The sequence below is a fragment of the Calonectris borealis genome, chromosome 14 (genome assembly GCF_964195595.1).
Source record: "Calonectris borealis chromosome 14, bCalBor7.hap1.2, whole genome shotgun sequence".
In the NCBI taxonomy this organism is placed as follows: Eukaryota; Metazoa; Chordata; class Aves; order Procellariiformes; family Procellariidae; genus Calonectris; species Calonectris borealis.
Window position 1 is genome coordinate 17,024,549 of NC_134325.1, and position 24,963 is coordinate 17,049,511.

At 40.3% G+C, this 24,963-nt stretch overlaps 1 protein-coding gene across 3 annotated transcripts in view; it reads right to left on the minus strand.

Moving 5' to 3' along the window:
- Positions 1-24,963, minus strand: part of NAV2 (neuron navigator 2) — a 233,309-nt gene that overhangs the window by 125,153 nt on the left and 83,193 nt on the right. For 2 of the 3 annotated variants that reach the window (XM_075163318.1, XM_075163317.1), the window contains exons 4-6: positions 18,050-18,122; positions 10,348-10,615; positions 5,305-5,462 (exon numbers count right to left, since the gene is read on the minus strand). In XM_075163318.1, coding sequence (XP_075019419.1) covers positions 5,305-5,462; positions 10,348-10,615; positions 18,050-18,122 — 499 coding nt within the window. Of the gene's footprint in view, positions 1-5,304; positions 5,463-8,737; positions 8,807-10,347; positions 10,616-18,049; positions 18,123-24,963 lie in introns of all 3 variants that reach the window. The other variant, XM_075163316.1, reaches the window with a different exon arrangement.

The window sequence follows — 24,963 nt, forward strand, 5'->3', positions numbered from 1 at the left end:
GACAAACGTCTCCAATGTTTAATTCTTCTCATAGCGAAGAATTTTATTCCTATTGCCAGACAGAAATTCCCCTAAAGGAACTTCTGTCCACTGCCTCTTGTCCTGTCACCATGCATCCTTGTGAATAGAGTGACTATGCTTTACAAATCAAAAGACAGTGATTAAATATATACTGTGTTCCAAATTAAAAGGGATTACCCAAAATTTGAACGAAATAAAAGAAAAGGAGCACATGCTTTTCTTACTCTCCTGCCTGTATGGTATATCCATACCTGGAAATCGAGACACGCAGAGCTAAGATTATAGCTGAGTCAGCAGGATGTGGTTTCAGAACCCTCTCACGAGACTTGTATCAAGTAAGTTTGCAAGAACACTGCTATTAAAAGTTATTTATTTCATCTGAGTGCACGAATCTGTACGTATGTATTAATTTTTTTTCTAATACTACCTATTTAAGAAAAAACTGACATTATAAGCACTGTCGTCTTCATAAATCTGAATAATAAACGTTTCCTTTGATCTCATGTGGAAATGGTCAAAGCCTGGTAGTGCTTTTTTCTACTGACATTTTACCTAACAGTCAATCCAAAGGAAAAGCGTCACTTTTCCCACAGACTTCTACTGCCCTCTGTAGGATTATTGTCAATAAAATATTAGGAACAAAGAAAAAGCTAAAAAGGAAGCATGTAAGCCTGTCACATTACTGTCCCACAAGCGTGGCCAGCAGGTCGCGGGAGGTGATCCTGCCCCTCTGCTCTGGTGAGACCCCCCTGCAGTGCTGCGTCCAGCTCGGGGGTCCTCAGCACAAGGAGGACACGGACCTGTTGGAGCGGGTCCAGAGGAGGCCACGAAAGTGATCCAGGGGGTGGAACGCCCCTGCTGCGAGGAAGGGCTGGGAGAGCTGGGGTTGTTCAGCCTGGAGAAGAGCAGGCTCCAGGGACACCTTACTGCGGCCTTTCAGTGCTTGAAGGGGGCTTATAACAAAGATGGCGGCAGACTTTTCAGCAGGGCCTGTTGCGACAGGACAAGGGGGAATGGTTTTAAACTGAAAGAGGGTAGATGCAGACTAGATATAAGGAAGAAATGTTTTACGATGAGGTGAAACACTGGAGCAGGTTGCCCAGAAGGGTGGTAGATGCCCCATCCCTGGAAACATTCAAGGTCAGGCTGGACGGGGCTGTGAGCAACCCGATCTGGTTGAAGATGTCCCTGCCCATGGCAGGGGGTTGGACTGGATGAGCTTTAAAGGTCCCTTCCAACCCGAACTATTCTAGGATTATATGATTCTATAAACATACTGGAGATGGCATATGAAGTTGACTTTTCCTATAGCTTCATAAGGTTAGGGATTTTATAGACTGTGGATACAAATCAGGAAGTAATAAACAGAATATTCTCATACAATGTTTCCAGATTTTTGAGACTGCAAAATGAAAACTGAGTGCCTGAAGATCAGTGAAGACAAGGGATATATGAGGGTGTACAGAAGTAGTCAAAAATACCCACCATTTTCCAGAACTGCAGACTGCTTTCAAAGCCGTCTCAAAAGACACTCAATGTGCAGCTAAGCAAAACACCGAAAAAAATTCATGAGAAAATCTTCTGTATCAAAGTCTTTATTGAAGTTGTATGCTTCAATATTTAAGTTTCATTTCTGGTGACAGTTCTGCTCCTTCTTGTCATGGACAAAAAATAGATTTCTTTATTCTAAATTACACAGGCAAATAAAATTTTGGCTATTTTTTATTTGGTGATCATATTAGACAATTAGAAGGACATGGTCATGTGGAGCCTCAAGAAAACTAGTAACTCATAATTTACACAGAGGCATAGAAATGCAAAGCTCATTTGCCTCTTTACATTCCTTAGACATGTTTTTGATAATTTAGATGAGTTCATCAGTGACCTTGGGAGGTGGCTGGTGCTTCTCATGCTGTAGTGCTCTCATGGTGTTAAAGGATATTAAAGGACAAGAAAGTAAACCAAAGGTATACTTACATATGCATGGGCTAAATAACTCTGACAATTCAGGTGGGAATTAAAAGGCTCCAATTGTATGAAAGGATTATGATGACATCCAAAATCACAAGCCTGAGTGGCTCATTATTTCCCCACAATCAAAAAATGCAATTAGACTTCAATTGCATTTTTCTTAAGAAAACAAGCCTTTAACAGCCATTACATACATTAAAATACCCTGCCTAGAATGCTACTGCAATTATAAATGGCTAAGCACTGTGACAATAAATAAAAAACGTACCATACCACGTTACCATTTTATGATGCGAGAAATGAGGCACTGAAATTCCTGTAAGTTTGAAGGGAATTTCACATATAAACTGTGGGGCTAACTCCAAAAAGCAAGCTACACCTATCATGCCCTAACCTCAAAGAAGGTGTCCATAGGACTGATCTAGGTGGCTAAGTCATCCCTACTAGAGAAGACGTATCTCTTCTCCACATCTTGAAACTGGTGTCAGACAGCATGCGAAGACTGAGAAAGCAAAATAAAACACTGAAGACGCAATGTAAGCTGCGGGGAGGCGAGACTCGCATCTCTTTACGTGCGCTCCTTTGCTAAGAGTACGTATGCATCTCACAAGAAACACGTGCATGCATCCAAGAATCTCTTATTTTTATGCAACAGTGTAATCATTTTTGACGTTACATAAATCCTTTCCCCAAGTTTTCTAGAAAACCAGTGGTCTCATCATTAAGTGACTAACGGAATCTTTCAAAAAATCTAGGTTATTTATTTTCCAGTAGCTAGCTATTCCTCCATGCTCCATTTACTGTCCTTTTCATTTCTGATGTATTCTGTTTCAATTAATGCACTTCCATTGCCACAAGACACAGACGATTGACTAACAAGCCAATTCACATTTGGAGGGAAAGGCCACAGATTAATAAAAGCTGAGAACTACAACCTACTTTGTAAGAAATGATTCAAATGTAATACACTGAAGGCTACCTTCTATCACAACGTGACCACTCATGCCAAAACAGTCTGCCAAGACAGGCAGACTTCTCCAAAAACACGCAGCGGAGCTAGTACTGGGTAAAGAGATGAAAACTTACCAAGACTGGCACACAACATGGTCATGTAAGTCTCATTTCCTTAGGGAAAATACAGGATATGGGTCAGAAAACTTGAATTGTCTTAGGACTTTGACAATAAACTTTGTCTGGCAGCGTTACAATTAACTTAAAATAAGCCAAAAATTTGTCAGACCAACTGCTTTTGTTTCTCATGGATGCAGACCAACTTTGTGTCATGATTATATTTTTAAGTAAAGTTCAAGTTGAACTTACATAAGCCCTAATTATTATTTTTTTAAGACCATAATTTATGACTGGAAATTTTGACCGGAGCAAAATTCTGAGTATTTAATGCAACTTATGTAGGCTGTCAACCTAAAACCCAACCTTTCATCTTTTAGTCATTTGTGACATTCCTATGATGATCCTGTATGCTGCTTCAACAACTAGTTTATCTTTCTGAAGCGATGGGTTACAATGAGGAATGAGGGTTCATAGAACTGTCTGCCTAAAAGCAGTTGATATTTAAGTTACTCAGTTGACAAATTATTGTTGTATCTTTGTATGAGTGAAGACTTTTTTTTTCTTCTGTCTTTTTTTCTTTTTTTCCTTATTTAGTAATCTTGGTAAACTGAGAAAAAGCCAACACAGTTCAAGTTCTCTCTTCAATGCAGCCTAACAGCATACCATCCATACGCAGGTAAGGATCATCTAGCCAACCACATCCCACACCGCGTCTCCCCGCTCCAGGAGTTAGGGGACATGAGCAAAAGAGGAGAGTATTGACAAGGAGGAGACAGAGGGAGACTGGGGAGCCACTACACGGGAAAACAAGGTTTCATTGGTTCTACTGCTCATGCCATAACTTCTCAGCTTGTTCTTTTAACTGAAAGCCAGATCTAATTCAGATTTAGAGATGACTGTTACATGCTGATGTTACAGTTAAATCACTACTGTTTCATGGTGTACCTTCTAAAATAGTAAGCATGCATTTACCAAGGTAGTATGTTGCTAATTTATTAGCATATTATGCTTATATATTGTATTATAATTTAATTATAATAATTATATTATTCAGCTGTGAATGTAATTTTCTTCTTATACAAGGTCTGATCAGAATGTCCCTGGAGGATGCTGAGGACCCTCCATTGCCATCATCACAGGATGAGGTTTTGGGCTGTAACAGCTGGACGGGGTAATATTCCAAAATCTAATGACGTGCAGTCATAGGACAAACGGTTTCTAGAGAAGGAAAAACACAATTTCCTGAAAAGAAACAAGCATGAGAACCACAGGCAAGTTGAAGCAGACCAGTATTTTTCCCTCAAGAAAAAGCCTCAATACTGTTAATACTGTTATGCACGGACAACAAGGAGACTTGAGCCTAAAGGGTGCGGCTGCCAAGTCACTGCAAGAATATCGTACTGAAATCCAACGCTGATCTATCTTCGTAAGCGCTATGACTTTGTTAAGGATACAGAATTAGCTGCCAGCCCATGCCAACAACTTGACCGTATCAGAGTAGAGTGACTTGCTCAGTTCTCACCAGTCACGTGCCCCAAAACTCCGCTGGTAAATGTTGCATTATAGAGCTCGGAGCTACAAACTCAAGCTAATGAATGCTGTCAGATTACTAGCTTAGTGAATGGACACAAAGTCAGTAAATGTCATTCAAAAAAGCAGCTCTTCAGACAGAACTTGGCATTTCTGATGCACTGCCATAGACACAGTTTCACCGCAACATTTATAAAACTGTAACATGTTCCTGCCTTCAAACCCTACGCTACATGATTCTTGAAATTAGATTTAAATCGTACTTTTGTAACTTAAAGGATCTTCCACCATAGTGGAGGAAAGGAAAGCAAATGGTACTACTTATCATATAAAAACATTGAAGGAATCTTTAGTGGTCGTTTTCCATTCCTGTCAAACTACTCATCAAAATGTCTTATTTTTTGATTAATTCACTCCCCCTATCTGGGCTTGAAGCAAAATGAAAAAACATGTTTCACCAGTGCCAGTTTTTCTTGAAGATATTTTTTGCTTGTACCTTCAGGCCAGGAAGCCACAACTTCAGTTACAGTAAAGAAGGACTATTCCTTTTTCAAGGAAAGCCAGCTGGCTTTGGCATTGTAAATGTCATGTTTACAACACACAGCTTTGACAGAGACTTACAACTTCTGGAGCTTAACGGAAAATTCAATCTCCCCTGAACGAAGCCACTATTAAGAAAAATCTGAGGATGCCAAAATCTCAGGTGCTTACCTTTGTCATTGCTACTTGTTGGTGTTGGAGGGGGAAGCCCAGGCTTAGATTTGTCGTAATTGTTAAAGCTCTGGCTGCGTCGATTGTTGGCACTAATAGAACCACGAGCTTTGGCCTCACTGCCTGCAGCGGACACCCTCGTGGTGGGGCCTGGAAGTCTGATGAAAGAATTACAATACGATTAAATATATTTAAAAAGCATTCTGGGAAAGAAACTATGGAATACCAATCATAAGCTGAAAAGAAAAGAATCAATACCACAAATATATACTCATAAGAGTCTTTGTTCTTTCATAAGAACAAATAAAAAAATCACCCTAAATGAAAAATATATGGCAACCAAGCTACAGTCTGAATTGTTTTACATCAGAGAACACCCCCACCCCACCCACCCACCCCTCCAAAAAAAAGAAACCAAAATTAATGGTCACTCGCCATAAATCTTGTGAATCAGAGTTAGTTGCAAGTAAATTCAGTGGTGCAATAGCACTGGTACAAGGTTAAGACTAAGTGAGACACTACTGTTCTTAAACCAGATTGATGCACATTTATATGCTGGACACATAAGGGCTACCCTTATTTTGGAAATAACAATGAGACAGAACATGGCTGCCTTTTCCCTTGTAGAGAAATACATCACATCTCTGCTCTGAAAGCTACAAAGCTACAAAGCAGCCAAGCCCAGCGAAACTTTAACTTGGTTCAATTATTTGAGCCTATAAAAAAAAATCACACAAAGCTTCAGTTCCCTGTCTTAGGGCAACCACGTTATCAGTGAGCTGGTATAAGCCTCTGGTTTAAACTGGGTCAGTCTCATCCAGCATTTCCTTACCGTAGCCTGTATTTACAAGATTTAGCTGTTTACCTAGAAAAAAAATGTAGTTAAGATTCTGGAATAAGTAGACAGGGAGGCATACTACTTTCATGCTTTTCAGGCAAAAAGGGAGGGGAAGACTTTTCTACAAAGCCCGACAGAATTAGGAAAGCCACTGGCATCACATCTCAGAACAGTATGTGTGTCTGAGTCCTTCAAAGTCAAACTTCATACATAAAGTTTCCATGTTCGCACTGTATTTTGTGCACGAATGAGCACATATTTCTACATTCCAAATAGATGAAATATTAAAAATTGAAAGATTTGGTAGTTGCTCAAAATGCATACTGAAGAGAGTTAGTGAAACAGCTCACTCTTTTGAAAAGCAAGGGCACCACATTAAAGACTGAAAGATAGAACCAGATCACGTCACCTACAGTAGCAATGAAAGGGACCACTCTCTGCTGTCTTTGTGTTTTCTCTATGATAGAATCTCTTTAAAACTTCTTTATATAAAACACAGAAATCTAATTGTCTTAAATAACTTGTGCCAATAATAGGCTAAAATGAAGAAATCCCGGTTGTCAGAGAGAATGGGAATGCAACCGACCACATCACTGTCGTGCCTATGGGAAGGAAGAGAAGCCAGGAAGGAGTCTTGCAGTGCTTCCTAAATAAACTGACTTCTCCAAGACCAGGGAAGAAATAGGAAATGTGAAAAGAAACATGAAGGAAAAGAGCAAAAATGTCAGCAGCCGCATGCACATGCTTTCAAAGCTCAAAATAGGATAAGACATAAGGGCATCATTCAAACACAAAACCAAAAATTAATTTACAAACTCAAACCACCACAGATCTGGCACAGCACATCATGGTTCTGAGGTTGACTTTGCTGAAGCCTTTTAGACAAGCTCCTCAGTTTATCCAGTCTTTTTCAACACTGGGGGGTGCTAGAAAGTTGTACATACTCATTGTCGCAGCAAGGTGTAAATGAGAACACCCTAGAGATGCTTCATCCACTGTAGAGGAGACTACATGGGAAGAAGCAGAGGCAAACCAGGGACAAACGCTGTTCTTGAGAACTTGGGAGTCACCAAGACAAGAAAGTTCATTAAGAGTTTGTTTTGCTTAACAGGAAACGAGCTAGGTTTCCTAGAGGTAGGAAGGACGCACAAGTTTCTCAGCTGAAAGTTTCTACCCAGTGATAAAACATTGCGAGTACGGGCCAACCACTGCAGAAATGCTACTGGAGCCCCCAGTACTGGGAAGAGAATTTTCTAGCAGGGCTTGGCAGGAGAGAAGGGATAATGTTCTTGTACTGATGGGTAAGAAAAGGCTCCCCACACATGCCCACACAGGTTTTGCAAATCTGTCAGATTTTAAAGTACATAAAGCTACTCAAACCATGTGACCACTCAAAAAGTGACAAGTTTTCGATTTAAGTCAGTAATGTCACTGCCAATAAAAACATACTGAGAATAAAAAACATACGTGCTAAAAACGCTCTTGAAGGTGGTGTAATTTCTCTTAGACTTTTTTTTTCCCTTTAGTTGAACTGACTGATTTTAAGCCCCTGCTTTTGGTATTAGGCCAAGATATTTTACAGCAGTGCCTGTGAAATCTAGGGAAAAAAATTAGGTTCAGGGAGATGTTTCTAGCTTCTTGCTATTAGAGACAAGGTACTGAGCTCGGAGAATACTCTCCATTACAGCACTTCAGCACCTCTTCCACGCAAATACGAACTGTCAAGCCATAATTACGATGAAGAGAGAACATGAAAAGGAAACATGGGACATTTTAACAGGGATTATACTGCAGACCTTCACTGCTGTCATAAAAGAAATAAGATGGGGGAAATAAATCCACGTTATACAGCAGAACTAATGATCTATACAAACTTGTCAAGCTGAATAAAAATCGTAAGTAATAGTTTACAAGGTTAGCAAAAATGGTATAGTATAGTTTACCAATGTATAACTATATACAAATTCTTAGTAAAACATTTTAATATATAATAGTAGTAAAAGTAAACATGATTAATAACCACGTTAATAATGGTTATGATCACTGAGACTCTTACGATCACTGAGATGAGATGGTCATATGAGCTGGCATGCAAGTCATGCTGGGGTTCGGGAAAAAAATTGACTGCAATACCTATTAATTGTTTTCAGGGAGATTAGATGTGCTCAGCTTCAGAGCTCTGGGGAGTGCAGGAGCTCTGATGAGACAGACCCACACGGTGCTGTTTGGGCGCACGGGCTGCACGTGATGCTCTCCTTACTAGCTAAGACACTAGCCTGATGCTAGTTTCAGTAACGCAGATCTAAATACACTAACACAGATGTGTACAGTGGGGAGAGTACTCCCAGAACCATGTTTTGTTCTCAAAAGCAAAAGCTCATAAGGACAAGAAAACCAAATTATTTTCTTGCGGGCCAAAATGCATTCCACACCTTGGAAAAAAAAAAAAAAATTAAAATCCATCTAACACTTCCACATTTCAGCTGTTTGTAAAACGCCTAGTTACAAACTCTTTTCAACAGGAACCCTAAACATGCATCCAGAAATATTGCAAAAGGATTATTCATGCTTTGCAGAAGATGAAGAAATGCTAACCTAGAAGACTTTTTCTGACCAAGAGTGAATCGGATGATTTTGCTTTGAGATGAGTCCCTGGGAGATGCACTGTATGACAGGAAAGAAAAAGTGGAAGATAACATTGAACAAAGACACTTTTTATTTTTTAAGCCACTGAACTTAGCACATAGTTTTAGGAAAGAAAGAGTTTTTATGAATTTCATAGGGGGGGAAAAAAGCTTCTTGCCTAAGTATAACTTTATGTCAAAACTAAAATCTGAAATGAATTAATTTTTAGAGAGTAATGAACATGCAATTCTGCATGCAAACCCCAACTTTAATATTCTTTTCTCATTTTTTTATTATATGTATTCTTCTGCAGAATCTGAGCAATTTCACTTTAGTATACACTAAGAAAACATGGTGTTTAGGACCTTAAGGTTAGATATTTTTAAATTATTTTAAACCCAGCACAATCCACACAATGGACTGAAAATGTCAAAGCAATATTCAAATGGTGCCATGCATCTCTGCATGTTTTTGACAGAAAAGTCGCAGAAATATGTTCAAATACATCTTTGTTTTACAGTAATTATTTCCTGTACAAGTTTATACATGCTGTAGCCACACTATGTTTTTCAATTATACGAAAATATTGTTTACACCCAAAATGAGCATGATTCATGAAGAAAGGCGTAAGCAAAAACCAAGTAAACTCAGTAGTCTCACTTGGAAGGCCTCATTTAAACTGTTTATATTCCTCATAAAGCAGCACTTAAGCTAGTATTCACCTTAATGTGTGTTATTTTAACACAAATAAGCCTTAACTTAATTTGAGATATTTAATAAAAAAAAAAAAGCCTTCATACTTTAGTAATTGTGCAAATATGGCTTCAGCCTTTAATCCTGCCCACTTATCCCCACTAAACCCCTCACTCTCTTAGCAGTGGAAGGGTCAGACAAGCAGAAGGCTGTATGTGCATTCACGGTGGTACTGCCTTCATAAATTGCTTTTATTTTAACCTGGAAAGAGCACCCTAGGATTAGAGACATTCAAGGGACAAAGACTCTCTACTTATCTGTATTCTGATCTGGGAGCGCCAACAAACACCAACTGTGAAAATTATTTTTCATGTAAGCCAGCAGCATATTACTTTTGACCAATAAGCTTAGCTTTGATTTTGACTATCACCAGCCATGATAAGCTCTATTTCTTTTACCACTGTCAGAAGCTTCCACTTCTTAGGACTAAAATTCTTGTAAACTGAGAACCGAAGTTGGTTTCCACATGCCCAAAGTATATATTCTGTAATGGCAACGATATACGTGTTTTGCGAGTAGAAAGAAGCAAAAGGAACACTGAGAAAAATGTCCTTATAAAATACTGTGGTTACTTGGTCTACCAGGTATTTTAAACCCATTGAACTGCATGTTTCCAGCACTGAGAACATATTTAAGCACATCTGTTTTGATTTCCAAAGGTGTGAAGTCAATTGCCACCCAGCACTCGACTTCCAACACACTCTTTATTCTAGAATAGAACTAAAGAAAGAAGTTTCTTTGGCTTTTGAAGACCTTTCACAAGAAGGAAAAAAGAAATAAACAATTTAAAGAAAAAAAAAAAAAAGACTTAAAGGAAATTCCCCCACCTTGACTGCATTTCTGGTTGTGCTTTGAACTGATGCTGCGCAGCTTGCGGGGGCTGTTGGCACGGAGTCTGGAGCGAAGCTGGCACCTGCTGCGGCTGTACCCCGACCTGGCACTGGGACGGAGGCCCTGCTTGCTGGGACACTGGGGGAGGTTGCTGGGATGGATGGTGTTGTGGCTGCTGTTTCTGTGGCTGCTGTTGCTGTTGCTTGTATCGAGATAAACTGAAGAAAAGGCCCAAGATGGCCTTCAGATTCCCATTCCTGATTTCTGCAAGGCAATGTTCAGAAGTCACTCGTCAGCCATCAGTCGCTGTTCCCCGCTGACGGTACAGCGGGTCAGCCGCTGCACTCTTCGTAACGCGGTCTGAACTCAGTTCCTCTAGGATATGACAGGCTTTCTGCACATCTAATTGGCGTTACAGCTGATTACCAGTGAGCACCAACTACAAATAAATAACTAATTTCTCCCCTGCAGTGACTGCAGGACGTCTTCCATTCCTGCTATAGTCTGTATGTTAACCCACTGTGCTTAAAAAGGCACTTCCTTTAAATAGTTCCTTTAAACTAAAGTAACCAAAACAAAAACCCCACAACAACAAGTGTTTTAACAACAGCACACTGTAAATGACTTCTCAGTCCTAAATTTGCATGAGGAGGAGAAACTACTTAATTATCACACAGTATTATATCATTTCTGGAATATCAGACTAATTGTTTCCACTAAGAAAATCTGATGCAAGTTTTGCACTAGAAAATATGATTATTGGGTGAAATAGCTGTATTAAGACAGATAATTACCAGTTTGATACTATCACAGGCAGATAAAGAATGGATACCCAAGGTACCTGAAGATAGCTTAACAGTGAATGAAAAAACATTTCAATTCCTAAAAGTCATCCTGTTCTTCTATGCAATATCAAATGCGAATATGTAAAAACAAATAGAAATACAAATATAAAGACACGTACCAGAATATGCAGTTAACAACTGTATCATAATTAATATGCAAGAGGGCCGAGTCAGACAACGTTAATAATGTGCTGCAACTTAATTATTTAGCATGTTTAATTTCCTAAATTAAAAAAGTGAATTTAAAAAGCTACATCAAACAGCCGAACTTTTGCATGCACTATATAGACCACTTGTACTAATAAAACTTACTGTTGCCCTATGTTTTTAAATCCCTCTACATGGATTAGTGCAAGAAGAGAAGAAAAAGACACGTGGCAGGACAGTGGCCAAGCACAAAAGTGAGAACTGGAATTTGAATTTCGGTGCCCAGTTCTGGCTGAAAGATTGCTCTGACTTTGTGGGTCTGTAGGTTGCAAGCTGTAGGTTGCTCTTGACTGGTAGACCCTGCTCTATCCTTTATGCCCTCCCCCAGCCACACTTCTGCTCACATTGCTCATCTTTGCTGCGTAACAAGCTTCTGTTCTTAACCCCAAGCCCTTTACCCAGCAAATCTCAGGCTCACGACTTAAAATTTTCTCCCCTTTCTATACCAGCTTCCAGCTTTGGTCTCCTTGTCTGCCTGTCCCTCAATCTCCCTCTTCTTCCTAGCAACTAATCTAATTTACTTTCTTCCTTAATTTTGTTTTGGCCCATGCCCATCTCCTCAGCAACTCCTAGACCTTATCTAAGCGGTCCTGGACACCACCCAGACCCAGGATATTCCTCTCCTTTCCTCTCCTACTTCTTGACTCAATTTCCTTACCCATTTTTCCTCCCTGCAGTCTGGCCCTTCCACCAATGCTCTTTCCCATCACTGCCCCTGTTCCCTTGTTTAAGTGATTGTCAATCCCAGGGCCCTTGAGCAGCCACTTTCTGTCTTCCTTTGTCTTCTTAGCCAATTTTAGTCTCTGCCTGGACAGTGGGGTCCCAGTGAATCCTGCCTGTTTCCCCTTTTCCCAGTCCACTCCTGCTCCCATGCAGCGTCACGCCACAAACCCAGCCTCCTCCCTCTGCCACCAGCATCTGCATCAGGCAGGTTCCTTCTCCAGTCTGCCTGTGTTTAGCTAGGGAGGACACGGATAGAAGTAGACAATAAAGTAAAACAGACACAAAAGACAGCAAAGCACAGTAAAAAGGATCTCCTTATCTTCGGTAGAGAACTCGCATTACTCATGGGAATTGTAAGGAAAGTAGCACTTAATCACAGGCCGAAGCATAACTAAACAGAGCCAGAGGCACTGGGAAGCTTAACTGCACAAATACAGGCCAGAAGATAAAAGAAATTACCATGGGTCTGCATGTTTAAACTTAGCAAAGCCATATGCAATTGGAAACGAGGACTTGATTTCAATGTGAAGTGAGAGGCGATTGTAACAATAACCCCACCTAAAACCTCTTGCTTTCCATGTCTGTCTGTTTTTTGCTGTATTTATCAGAACAACCTGCTTTTGACATTTTTCTAAGGTGACCAAAAAATAATAATCAAAAGAAAAACACCTTAAATGAGTTTCAAAAGAAGCTGCCTCTTTCCCTCTGGGTTTTAAGCAAAATATTTCAAACGGGACTTTCAGAGGTAGTTTTGTTTCTCTTATCTTAGAGACAGACTGAGGTAATTTGCCTGGCAGCGTGCCCCTGCACTTTGTACAAGAAGAGTATTTCAAAGAGTACTTGAACCTCACTGCGCTCTGCCCTTCAGCGCAGTCTCAACTGCTTCCTGCTTTAAGTCCCCTCCAGTCCATGCTTAAATACGCATATTAACTTAAATACGGACAGGCATGTCACCCACCCATTTTAAGTTCGGAGCCCAAAATGACTCGTCCTGTATATTTGATACAGACACTCTAGATGTTTGAGAGGAAACTGGAATTCGGTTTTCAGAGAATCCACACAAATCTACCCTTTGGAAATTTCCATACTGGAATATCTCCGTTGCTGCTTGTTTCACCTACAGCTGGAACTTCCACCACTGAAGGTTGCCAACCATCCTTCTCCGTCTTCACAAAAATACACTGGACTCAGTGGAAATTGGGGGAAAAAAAAAAGTTCAGGACAAAGAAAAGGTAAAGAATGGAATTTCTGCAAATCCTAAGTTACTTATTATGTACAGAATACAGATCAAAGCAAGCCAATGAAGAAGAAAAATGGTCTCTCACTTATTTATCAAGCTTGTTTGCATCTGCATAACTTATTTTGTATCTGATTCTGTAAAGCACGTGGGACTAGAAAAAACAGAACTAGTTTACATGGACGAGACTGGTTAGCCAAACTGGCTAGCAGGAGTACAAATTAAGAATCACTGCACATTCCTTAGCTTGCATCTATCCTGCCAGAAAATAGGGCTGTCATATATACATACTATTCACCCCTAAAGATAGTGGGTGTCTGCTTCTGTCGCTTTGCACTAGCCTCAGGGTTGACCCCTGAGGGATTCTGCATGCAGAATCAACGCTTCTTAGTTCATTTAAGAGGTGAGACAAGATGGTGTGCTGAACAGAACAAAATGAAAAAAATCAGGAAACTCCGTCCCACAGAACGACGGGAGAAGAGAGAAAGGGCCAAAATAACTACAAGCAGGTCTGAATTTAAGACAAAATGTTGCGAAGTGGGTATACTTCACAGTCAATCCAGGAGACATCGCGAAGTACAGACAAACTCACGCAACCTCAGTCAGCACGTGCCCTAGGCTGGCTGGCCTGCGAGATGGCTTTAGGGATCCCAAGCTACCAAAACAGCTCTGGGATGAACTTTGTAGTCTCTGTGATCTGAATATGAACAATACTGGGAATTGCACAGAAACGAGGAAGGGAAATGCAAGGAGGAATTAATTCCCACCACACACATTAGATCTGCAGGCATTTTTGGTAATTAAAAAGTCATTTTTTGAAGACTGTACATAACTGTACTCAGTGTGGTATCATCAAAATTTGGCAGCACGGTAAGTGCCCTACTCAGGCATGCTTAAAATAGCGCTGTGGGGTATTTGTGCTGCGGAAACAAAAATTCCACCTTGACACTGGAAAGGACCTAAAAGACCTAAAATGGATGAACTGCAGTACTGCGGAGTGTGCACACTGAAATTCATGTACCTACAGAAGCGTGAATATAATTTCAGAGGCAAAATATAAGCTGAATTGTGGTTGTTCCAAAGTCTAGGAGGACGTTTTCTGTCATCACTTTATGGTTTCATGATTTGCTCAGCTGATCGTTATCCAGCCGATCTGTTACCCAGAAGAGGTGCAGCTGCTATCTGTGACATCAATTTGAGTTTCTACTGGACTTTTATGTTCTCCATAATCTTTAAAATCTTGGCAGCGAGGAGATACTGTATGAAGGAGGGCAAGCTTAGCTGGGCAGCTGCAATTCCAGGAGTCTCAAACCCAACTCAGTGTGGAAACAAGTTTAAGAACGTGAGTATGGAGAGACAGCTCAAAGGAATGGACAACAAAAAACTGCAGCAAGGTGATAAAAGAATTTCCCAGCATCCCCCATAGTCTTCTTTAGTAACTACAAATGGAGATTTCGGGATTTAAGCATCTTTGAGAAGGGAATGCCTTTTTGGCTCCACGCTGCTGGGGAAGGTGGGGCCTGTCTCTAGCATAGCACGAGCATCATCAGTGATTGCAGATCCTTAGCAACTTCACTATACACATCCATTAAAAAAGACTATGTCTAAGTGGCACGCACATATCAAAGCAGGGTTTTTTAATACTGGAAGGATATGATACATGAAGTCCCAAATTATTTCAACAGTTAGGACTCATCCAAATTCCAGTTTTGAATCATTAACTTCACGCTAAAACTGCACTATTGAAAAATAGGTGTTCTCAAGCAACCCAGGAGCGACTTCAATGTTTATTCCCATTTGGAAGCAATCGCAATCTTCTCCTTCCTCCCAGATGAGGATCTGCCAGTGAAGCAAAGAAAGTTATTTGCAGTTGACCTAGCAAGGTCTTGGCAACTTGCGCAGAAACACTGGCTTGTTTGGTTACGGTTAATTTTAAGTGATTCTGTGTTCTCTCTTGTTCAGCCTCCTTTCTCCACAGAGTTAAGGAGTGACTAAGAACAGAAATTGAATTTATTGTTGAATTCAAGTCTTTAACTTCATTTCCCTCCCCCTCTCTAGCTGTCGCTCTTTTCCTTCAATGTTAGTGGTGGACCAGTAAACGTTCTCATTCACATGTTGGCGGCAAACATTACTGGTGTCTTCTTAGCTTCCGTATGATTTATATGTTAATTCCTAGACAGTATAAAAGAAAGGAAGAAATACAAAATCAGCGGAAGCCATGGGATAACCTATATCCTGCTGAGTCTGACCTGTGATTTGGCGGGAGAGCAATGAACATTTATTATGTTGTCCCTTCCCCAGTGTGAACAACACTACCCTGCCAACTTTGCACACTGAGACAGTCTTCCCATCAACTAATCTGCTATTTTTCTTAGATTTTGCATTGTATCAAGACAGGTAAATAATGTGAAATTTATGACATTTTTACAATATTTACATATCATGTCAAGGTCGAAATTGGCTTTTACTAGGGACTCGGATGCATTTTCTTTTTAACCATTTCCTGCTAAACAAACTTTCCGCTGTTACAAGTTTTAGCTCATACTTTCTTTTCTTGACATAAGAATCTTTCTGATTATAACTGAGCTATCAAGGCATATAAGGCAGGCAGTACTTGGGCTGACCATATTAAAGCTCCTCTTTGGAGGAAAATATGTGTTCTAACTCAGCTTAAGGATACACCACGGAAAAAGACAGCTAACCTTCAGCCCCGTCTTCTCCTACTGGTTGTGGTAACAGCAGGTTAGAACAACATGTACTAAATATCTGCTACTTTGCTTTCCATGCTTACAAACCACCTCAAACTTAGTGAAATTACATTTCAAATACACATTTTCAAGTGGCTTGTAAGACCTCAGACTAGGATGAGGTACGGGACTTCCTTCTGAGGACAGCAAGGAATTCTTTAAGCTATTTTCCAAATTGTCAAAATGTAATTTTAAATTGTAATTTTAATAACAGTTTTTAAACTATTAATTTAAACTAATTAAAGCTATTAATTTTACAGTAATTTTATGAAAGTTTTAATATTTTTGTAATATTTTTTAAATGTAATGTACATATATAAAACTTGCGTACATGATGGTTTCACCATAAAGTTCATCCACAGTGGTTATCTGGAATACATGTCATTAACATCATTTACCATTAATAAGGGAAAGTGTGTTTCAGCTAAGATTTCCAATCATGACCACAAAGCGCACGGTGCTGGGTTTTGGATGTGTGACTAAACCAGTGCTGATAAGGGCCAGTGTTTTGGCTACTGCTGGGCAATACTTGCACAGTGTCAGGGCCTTCTCTTTTTTCTCACTGCGTTACCCACGAGCAGGCTGGGGGTGGGCAAGGAGCTGGGAGGGGACACAACCTGGACAGCTGATCCCAAGTGACCTAAGGGATATCCCATGCCATATGACGTCATGCTCAGTAATAAAAGCCGAGGTGGGTGGCGGGAGGGTGTTGGGGAGGTAGCCATTGCTTGGAAACTGGCTGGGCATCCGTTGTGGGAGGCGGTGAGTGATCGCCTTTGCATGGCTTGTTTTGTTTTTCTCTTCCTCTTTCCTTCGCTCATTAAGCTATCTTTATCTTGACCCGTGCATTTGCTCACTTTTGCTCTTCCTATTCTCTCCAGGGCGTAGCTGCCGGCCGGGTCAGCCCACCACACCTACACATCCTTTCTTGCCTTCCTTGTTTGAGCTACAGGATTCCTTCAGAGGAAGAACACACAGCCTTAAACATACAGGCAATTAAGTTTTTCACACACAAGTAACCATGATTTGATGATATAACCTTCTCCTCAAAACTAAGTTTGCAAAGAGACTTTGTCACCAAATCTAACTTGAAGTCTCACCTGATGCCACACATCCAATTATTCGCTCTGTGAAGCTCTGAAGGAGATGTCATAGAAAATATTCAAAGTTTGCCTTAGCAGCTACCGAATCCAATTGCTTTTCCAGAATATTTAAATGAAAATATAAGTGAAAGCTGGTGCTAAGAATGACAGAAATCTGTTTGGTCTCTTAATAAGACGGCATTTAAACAGCTTCTGAGCCAAAAGGCACCATACATCCTGACATATATCATGCACTGGCATAAAGGAATGTAGTATGCTGAGTCATGTTTGGGTTTCAGAAAAATTCTGGTGCTCTTCAAAAGCAGTGTGATGAATTAGAGGTCAAAATGTCTTTTTCTTTTTTGTTTTGATTCAAAACATTTGGATGTTATTGTTTTGTGCATTTGGAAACAAACTTTAAAAAAAAAAATCTTTCTTTAAAAAAGAAAAGAAAGCTGGATACTTCTTCAGGTAAGAGAATAATTGAAAAATGAGGAAATAAATTTCGCTCTCAAAAGGCAAACAACTGCCAGCAGTTCACTTTAAATATCTGCAAGATCTACACTCTGATCAACGTGCCAACTATAGAACTTAGATGAGAAACTTCTGTTTTTTAACAGAAAGAAAGAAAGAAGTGACTGAATTCTAATTCGGTCTCTGATTATTTTTACAAGTCAGCTGTGTGGAGATTAGATATATATTTTTACCTACCTTTCATACTGAGGTGGGGGGAAAAAAAGTAAAGACTGTCAAAAGTTTAATTACCCACATTAATCTTCCAATGTGCAGGTTACAATCACAAGCAGTAATTCAGGTTCCTCATTTAAAATGAAATTTTAAACAACCGATTGACTCACCTTCTGCTGACAGCCCCTGTATGTTAATTCCCTTAGCAGCCAAGAAACTCAGGCATGCATCTATGTTTTCAATCTGTTCAAGAACAAACAAACAAACAGAGACACAAAAAGAAAATGCATTGTAATAATCATTTATTTCATCTCCCGCCACCCTTTATTGCACTCAGTCTTTGTATCACATAAAAAGTCCCTTTGCTCATTACGTGGAAACCATAATATGAAACCTCCTCGGTTACTAAGGTCCTAAATTGGTTGAGTATTACGTGGGTCAGGACTGTCTGTTATTTGTACTTGCATGAAGCAAGTTATTTAATACTCTAACCACGAAAGAGGATCACTACATATCTTACTAAAGGGTCAAGGATGTTATGCCAGGATTTTTAGCCTACAATAAGTATAACAAACATGAAACCGAAAATAAACACGGAGGCCACATTTGCTTGAGAAGGCAGATCGCCACTTGCTCTTAAGTTGACAGCTGGCAAAAGTTTCCAGCCACAAAAGCAGTCAAATATAAAAACTGTAACTGGAAACCTCAGCTGGAATCCAAAAAATGGTCACTCGCAACATCCCCCGCATGTCAGAAATGACAGGCAACCCTGGCCGCGCACTGAGGGGCAAATCCTGCCCTTCAGAGAGATGGTACAACGGCATTAAATTGCACGGGATAAAATGAATTTTGACCAGGTAGGGTCTTCTGCCAACAAGTCTGACTGTTAGTGACTGCAGCTGCTATATACAGACTGCACCCCAATCCTACCTAACGAAGCGAACTCCAGAAGGGTTGGCATTTTTAGAAGTTAGGCATTTTTTCCCCTGCATCTCAACATCACGATAGAGATCTTGCAGTAGCTTCACACCTAGTTTCCCACCAGGCTACCACCAAAGCTCTGCTGCCATATTCAGAAGATGCAGAGAGATGCCAGCCCCCTGGACCACAGCACTTCTATGCAGAAGCCTACGCTTAGACACCTCGAGAAGCTGCAAGGAACAACATTTTAGCAAATATCACGTGTTTCATGTGTGGTTACACAGAAGACTTTCGGATAATACCACTGAGCAATTTTTGCTTTTGTCATGGTAATCAGTAAGTGATCAAATAGGGTCTCCGTGTTTGAACATCTTGCAAACATTAATTTATTAATTCCCAAAACAACGCACCAAACACTGCTTTCACTTTATAGATAAGAAAGTACACAGACACCAAGCCCCACGCTTGCTATCACGTAACTACCTTTCTTCTGTGAAGTTTGGAGACATCAAAAGGGAACGTGAAAGATCCAGCTTCCCTGGAAAAAATTTTTCCCTTTGCCCTCAAAAAAATATACAAGTGAGGGCTGTGTGGCAACATGGAGGCTGAGCTCCCAGCACCTGGGCAGCTTCCCGTCCTTCTCAAAGGAATAAAAAAGTCCAAGGGAAGCTGCCAGCAAGCCTCCAGCATGGATTGCTCTCAAGGTACTTTCATTTATTGTCTATAACAATAAAAAATTCTCTTCTATCGGGGGGGAGGGGGGAAGTTATTGGCACTACCTAACTGTGATTTCAACAATTATAAACACTGATATACTGTAAACTTTTATCAACCTCATTACACTTTGAGACATACTATATCTAAGTATACTTCCAAACCCAGATAGATACCAAAGAACACATTTCCTGTCATGTTCCGACCTTAGAGCTTGTAGCAGGGTGCAGTTCAAAGGTTCATTTATCCACAGTTCAATACGATATGACAGTCAACCTCTACCCGTTTCCTTCCTCTGTGCTCAACAACCCTTTCAAGTTTTCAACATGGCTCTTTTATTGAGGTGATTTGGCACCTTGCTGGAAAGCCAAAGTTTACCTTTTCAAGAATAAACACCACACAAAATCATCAATCCACTTCTACCACCTGCACTTAACAAGTCTTCATCATTCCAAGAACATTTCCAGTCTTCCACAGCTGTGGGTAATGAGGAGGATGACTTAGGTTAGTGAGTGAAGAGAACCCAAGTAGCTCTTTCAGTCCTGCTTTGCTTCTCTTCCCAGGTCCCTCACCTTTGCTCAAACTCTCCTTTAGGACAGAGTGAGCACAGGATTAACATTTACTTCTGGGTAGCAAGTTCCTCATCCGTGCCCTCATTCTTGGTGCTACATAGCAGTCCTGGCTGACTTCCTAATCTCATCCTTATCGCAGAGCCAATTCAGATTCAAGGAGCCCCCTTTAAAATCCCCACCACCTCTTCCCTGGGACAAAGCCAAGGTTTTTACTGAGCATTTTAGCCACCTAATTACGATATACGGCTCCCGTGCCCAGACTGATGGATGACTCCCCAGCAGAGCACTAATGCTTGAGGTGTGTATCTGGAACACGGGTTGAGTGACCTGGACCTCGCTGCCTTGGACAGATGGGCTACCTTGCCACATCAGTTGAAATGCCTGGCTAACGGCTGTAAGTAGCAGGGGCTTTTTGGTGCTATATATAGACATAGAAAAAGAATGAGGGGGGAAAAAAAAATACAGCAATATAAAATGCAGAAAAAAGATTGCAGGAAGTGGACTACCAAAACCCGATGATTTTACATAGACTTGCATATGATTACATATGATTATTTTACATATGATTTTACAGTCAAGAACTCTTAAGAATCAAAACATCATAGAAACAGGAAAATATCCTATTTCAGTACTTAAAACCAGGCATGATGAAATAAAGAGGTAATAACAGAGGCTTGCAAAAGCAAACCTCTTACATTCAGAAAATAAAGTACTATGGTAAGATCCTACTGGGATGTACAGCATCACACGTACAAGGAATTCACTAAAAAAAAAATACAACTGAAGGACAAAAAAGCATCAATCATTCTGTCAACATTTACGCAGTATCATCTCTGATACTAACAACATTACATGGCAGAATGACAGGAATGTGAGCAATTAGTTGATTTTGAAGAAAAAATAGAGTCCAAAAAGGAAAACAGAAAGAAATCTGGGGAAATTCAAGAAGAAAGTGAAATGCAGAATGCAGGTCTATAGCTGAAATGATTAAAAATTAGCGTTGACAGAAATTCAGGGTGCTTCCCACACAATGACTGGCTGGTGGCCCACATAAAAGCGATTTGTGACTGCTATCCAGCTCCAGTGGAAAAGGGCTGACGCTCGCTTGGCACTTCGGAGTCTCACAAGAGGCAAAAGCCCTGAAGGCTCGACCAGGGAGCTGTCTTCTACCCCCCGAGGTGCTGAGAATGAAGAGAGTGATGTTGGGATGTGTGAGGGATGCAATCACTGATTTTTCCTACTGTAAAAACCGAAGATAAGAAAGCTACTGAAATCTTCATCTCTCAAATAGCTTAAGGTGTGAATACTATTTTGTGGCCACTGGCCCGAGTGAAGAATCCTAAGCTTGGCTGAATTAGTCTAATGCATCAGAAATCATGTGGCTTGTTTAAAGAGAAGAGTTTCCAACAGTGTAACATTTAATGAATTTCACCTGTAAAAGCTCCAAGGAAGGATTCTGTCTCTAGGCCCTGCTGTATTAACGTAAGAACTAATTGTTTATAATCTGCAAATATTGTTTTATGCAGAAAGGTCCCCCAGTGCATACAGGGTTGGAGATAGCAAGCTATTCTGAAGTAGAAGCATGGTAGTTAGACCATTCAGATGTGTGTACCTAGGGTAGAAGTGAAGTTCCTGGATGGATCTCGGCTAAGGAAAGACCTAACGACCCTGCGTCGTGGTGACTTCCGACACAAAGTACAGCTGCTTCCTTCAAATTACAGTATTCAGCAGTGAAACGCCACTGAGACTCTACAGGCCCTTTTTTGGCCAAGTCCATGTATTGCTTAAACCCTTTAAGCAGATGTGAAAAGACTGGATTTGCCGAAGGGGAGGGTATACGTTCCTTCTCACTGTGAGCTACAATGGGTTTTGGCTGACAGTTCTGATTTCTCATTTGCTTTGCCAGCAACGTTTAACACAGCAGAAGCGAAGCAGGCAAGATGGCAGTTGGATGCTCTCATTTCCCGCCTACGCAAAATAAGGGAAAGCTGTGCAAAAGGAGAAGGAAAACCAAGGACAGACATGCACAGTAATTATCTCACTCGGACACGTTACCGGCAGTGGCCAAAACCGAGCCTTGCCTTGTTACACTTCCTGACCAAAAGCAATTTTGAACCGCTGCATATAGACCGTTTCAGGTACAGTCAAGTATGAAAGCGCATCATCAGTCCCTGTACGACAGGTATTTTTTCTGAAATGTCCCTAAACGCCAACCGAGGACGGCTGAGCCCGCACCCAAGGGGCTGCCTGCCTCCGGGGGCTCCTCCTCCTTTCTCCTAACTAGGAGATGATATGAAAAAACAAAAACCCGTAAAATTAAATTTCTGTTCAGACATAACGTATCAAGCGTCACAGCTCCCATTCTCATATTCACAGAAGCAAAACACAAGTTTCAGTCAGCTACCTGAAAACTTCCTCTTCACGTGAGTCTCTGGGTGGCATTTGCTACCTGGCAAGATGGGAGCAGAAGGCATCATGGCTAAGGAGTATTGCACGTGCCTAACTTTCCAACTCCAGACCAGCCTGCGGAAGCAGCAGCAGCTTTGTTACACCAGTAAGACCATCAGCCTCTTGCTGGAAAAGTAGGATTACAAGCTAGTGGTCACACATATTTACTGATTTCTAAGTACTTTTGTAAGGGACGTTATTGCACACCACCGTTTTCATTCCTACTGGACCTGCACGCTCCTCGTTCCTTCCTAGCTTCTACACATATGAAACTCAAGTACCCACAAATTTAATAGCTTCATTGAGTTCCTACAAGTTGATCAGAATACATTTATTTAATTCTCATTCCACTGTTACTTTCCCAGGTATATTACTCCGATTTCCCTCTATTCTCAAAGGTACCTTACAGTAATTATGCATTTCCAACAACACTGGCCACCACACCCACACAAGTTTTTGCACTTGTCATATAATAGCAATTTCAGTTTCTATTCTTGTCAATGCTAGAAAGAAAAGGAGCTAGGAAACATGCCCTGGCCTGTATAAGCAGAATAGGACACACCAGAAAAACAAAACAAAACAAATATCCTCAGCCTGTAGCCTGTACGTGGAAACCCATACATGGGCACTGACTATGTTGAACGTTGACTATGATAGACGAAGACTTGAATATGGAAACTGTCTACAGCCAAAGCTGTACGTCCAACGATGCCAAGTCAAACTGACAGGGTAAATTACAACTAGTGCTGCCCTTACGGCAGATACAGATGTTTTTCTCAAACCAAAATCAGAATTAAACTTACTGTAGGTTCCTTCACTTAGAAACCATGGGGAATTTCTCATGTTATGATGCAAGACCTCTGCTCCCAAATTTTACAGCGACAGATGTGGCGTTTTTATGAGCTTATCCAGAAAACCCACTACTTACATTGAATTGAAACCAGTGTTTTCTGTTTAACTTGAGGCTCCATGTTATGTCCAGTATATCAGTTTTCAAAGGAGGAAAAAGAAGATTAATTTCATGTGAAATTTTTTAAAGTTTCACAAACCCTTATGCAATAGTCCAGCAGACTTCACATACAACGTAGAAACAAGGAAAGAGCCTAACACAATCTCTTTACAGCAAGTTGTTTAAGGCAAAAATGTATTCCTTGTCTGTATTTTCAGATCAAGCTTTCACGCTCAATATTTCTATGTCAAAGTGTAGGAAGAGCCTTAAAATCTTAAGTCATTATACTGACAATCCTTAAAACCCTGGAGTTTTGGGGGAGGGAGGATTCTTCCCTGAAATAATGTCCCATTTGTACTATTTCCTAAACATAATTATACATATATAAGAAATACCAAAGGCAAAATCGCAAATTCCATTTTCCCCAGAAGGACATAAATACTAACTATTATTGCTTTGTTTACAATATATCTTCATTTGTAGTTATCGCAATCAAAATGTATCCTTTTCTAAAGAAAATAATACATTGCTCCAAGTGTTCATATGCTGCTCCTGACTATTTGGATAAAAAGGTCTCTCAAAACTAAGTTTCAGGATTTTGACAGAACTTGGTGGATATCTTAGAAATTAAACAGCATATGTAACATAAGGGCAAATGAAGCTAATCCATATTCTGAAGTCAGGTTGTAACATATCTAGCCACAACCTAGCACCTATTATCCTGGGTACACTGTTTTCACATCTACGTGAAGCGTTGACCCTCTCTGTTACAATTACATTATTTTGGGTTTTTAAAGAAAAGGACAGTTTGGGCACTAACCTAAGGCTGGAGAAATAGCCTCAGCCTCATCTCTTGCATCTCCTTCTCTGTGACCCTGGGGAAAACCTTAGCTTTCCTGTGCCTCAGCTCTTCTTCTGGAAATAATGGGACAAATAGCATTTCTCTACTTTACAATATGCTGTTAATATTCAATATTCGCTTACAACATGCCTAATATAAATAGAAACGGGGGCAGTAAGCACCACAGAGAAAGCTGCATTTCATGATGGCCAATATTTCTAATCACATCAAAGAGCATCCAAAGGGTGTCCTTGCCTGGTGAATGGTTTCAGGCAATCCTGCGCGCCTCAAGGCTTGCCATAGCTAATCTGGTCTGGGAGAGGCAGATGGAAGGGTTGTAGAAATTTTCCTAGTTTATTTTGAAATTCAGCTTTTCAGGGTTTTTTCAGGTTTATTTATTCAAAACTGAAACTCTCCTATGAGGAAAGAAAAAGTAAAGGGTAACTTCTTTGAAAAATATTCCTGGAAATATTATTTTTGGATCATCTTTTCAGAATCAGGCCTTAAATATATTTGAAAAGTGGAAGTGGATAATTTGTGCATTTGAAATCTTGAGCCGTCCTAAATTACAATTTGTTCAGCAACACGTTCAACTTCGCAAAACAAATATTAACAGAGTATCCTGCCTCTGGAGAATCA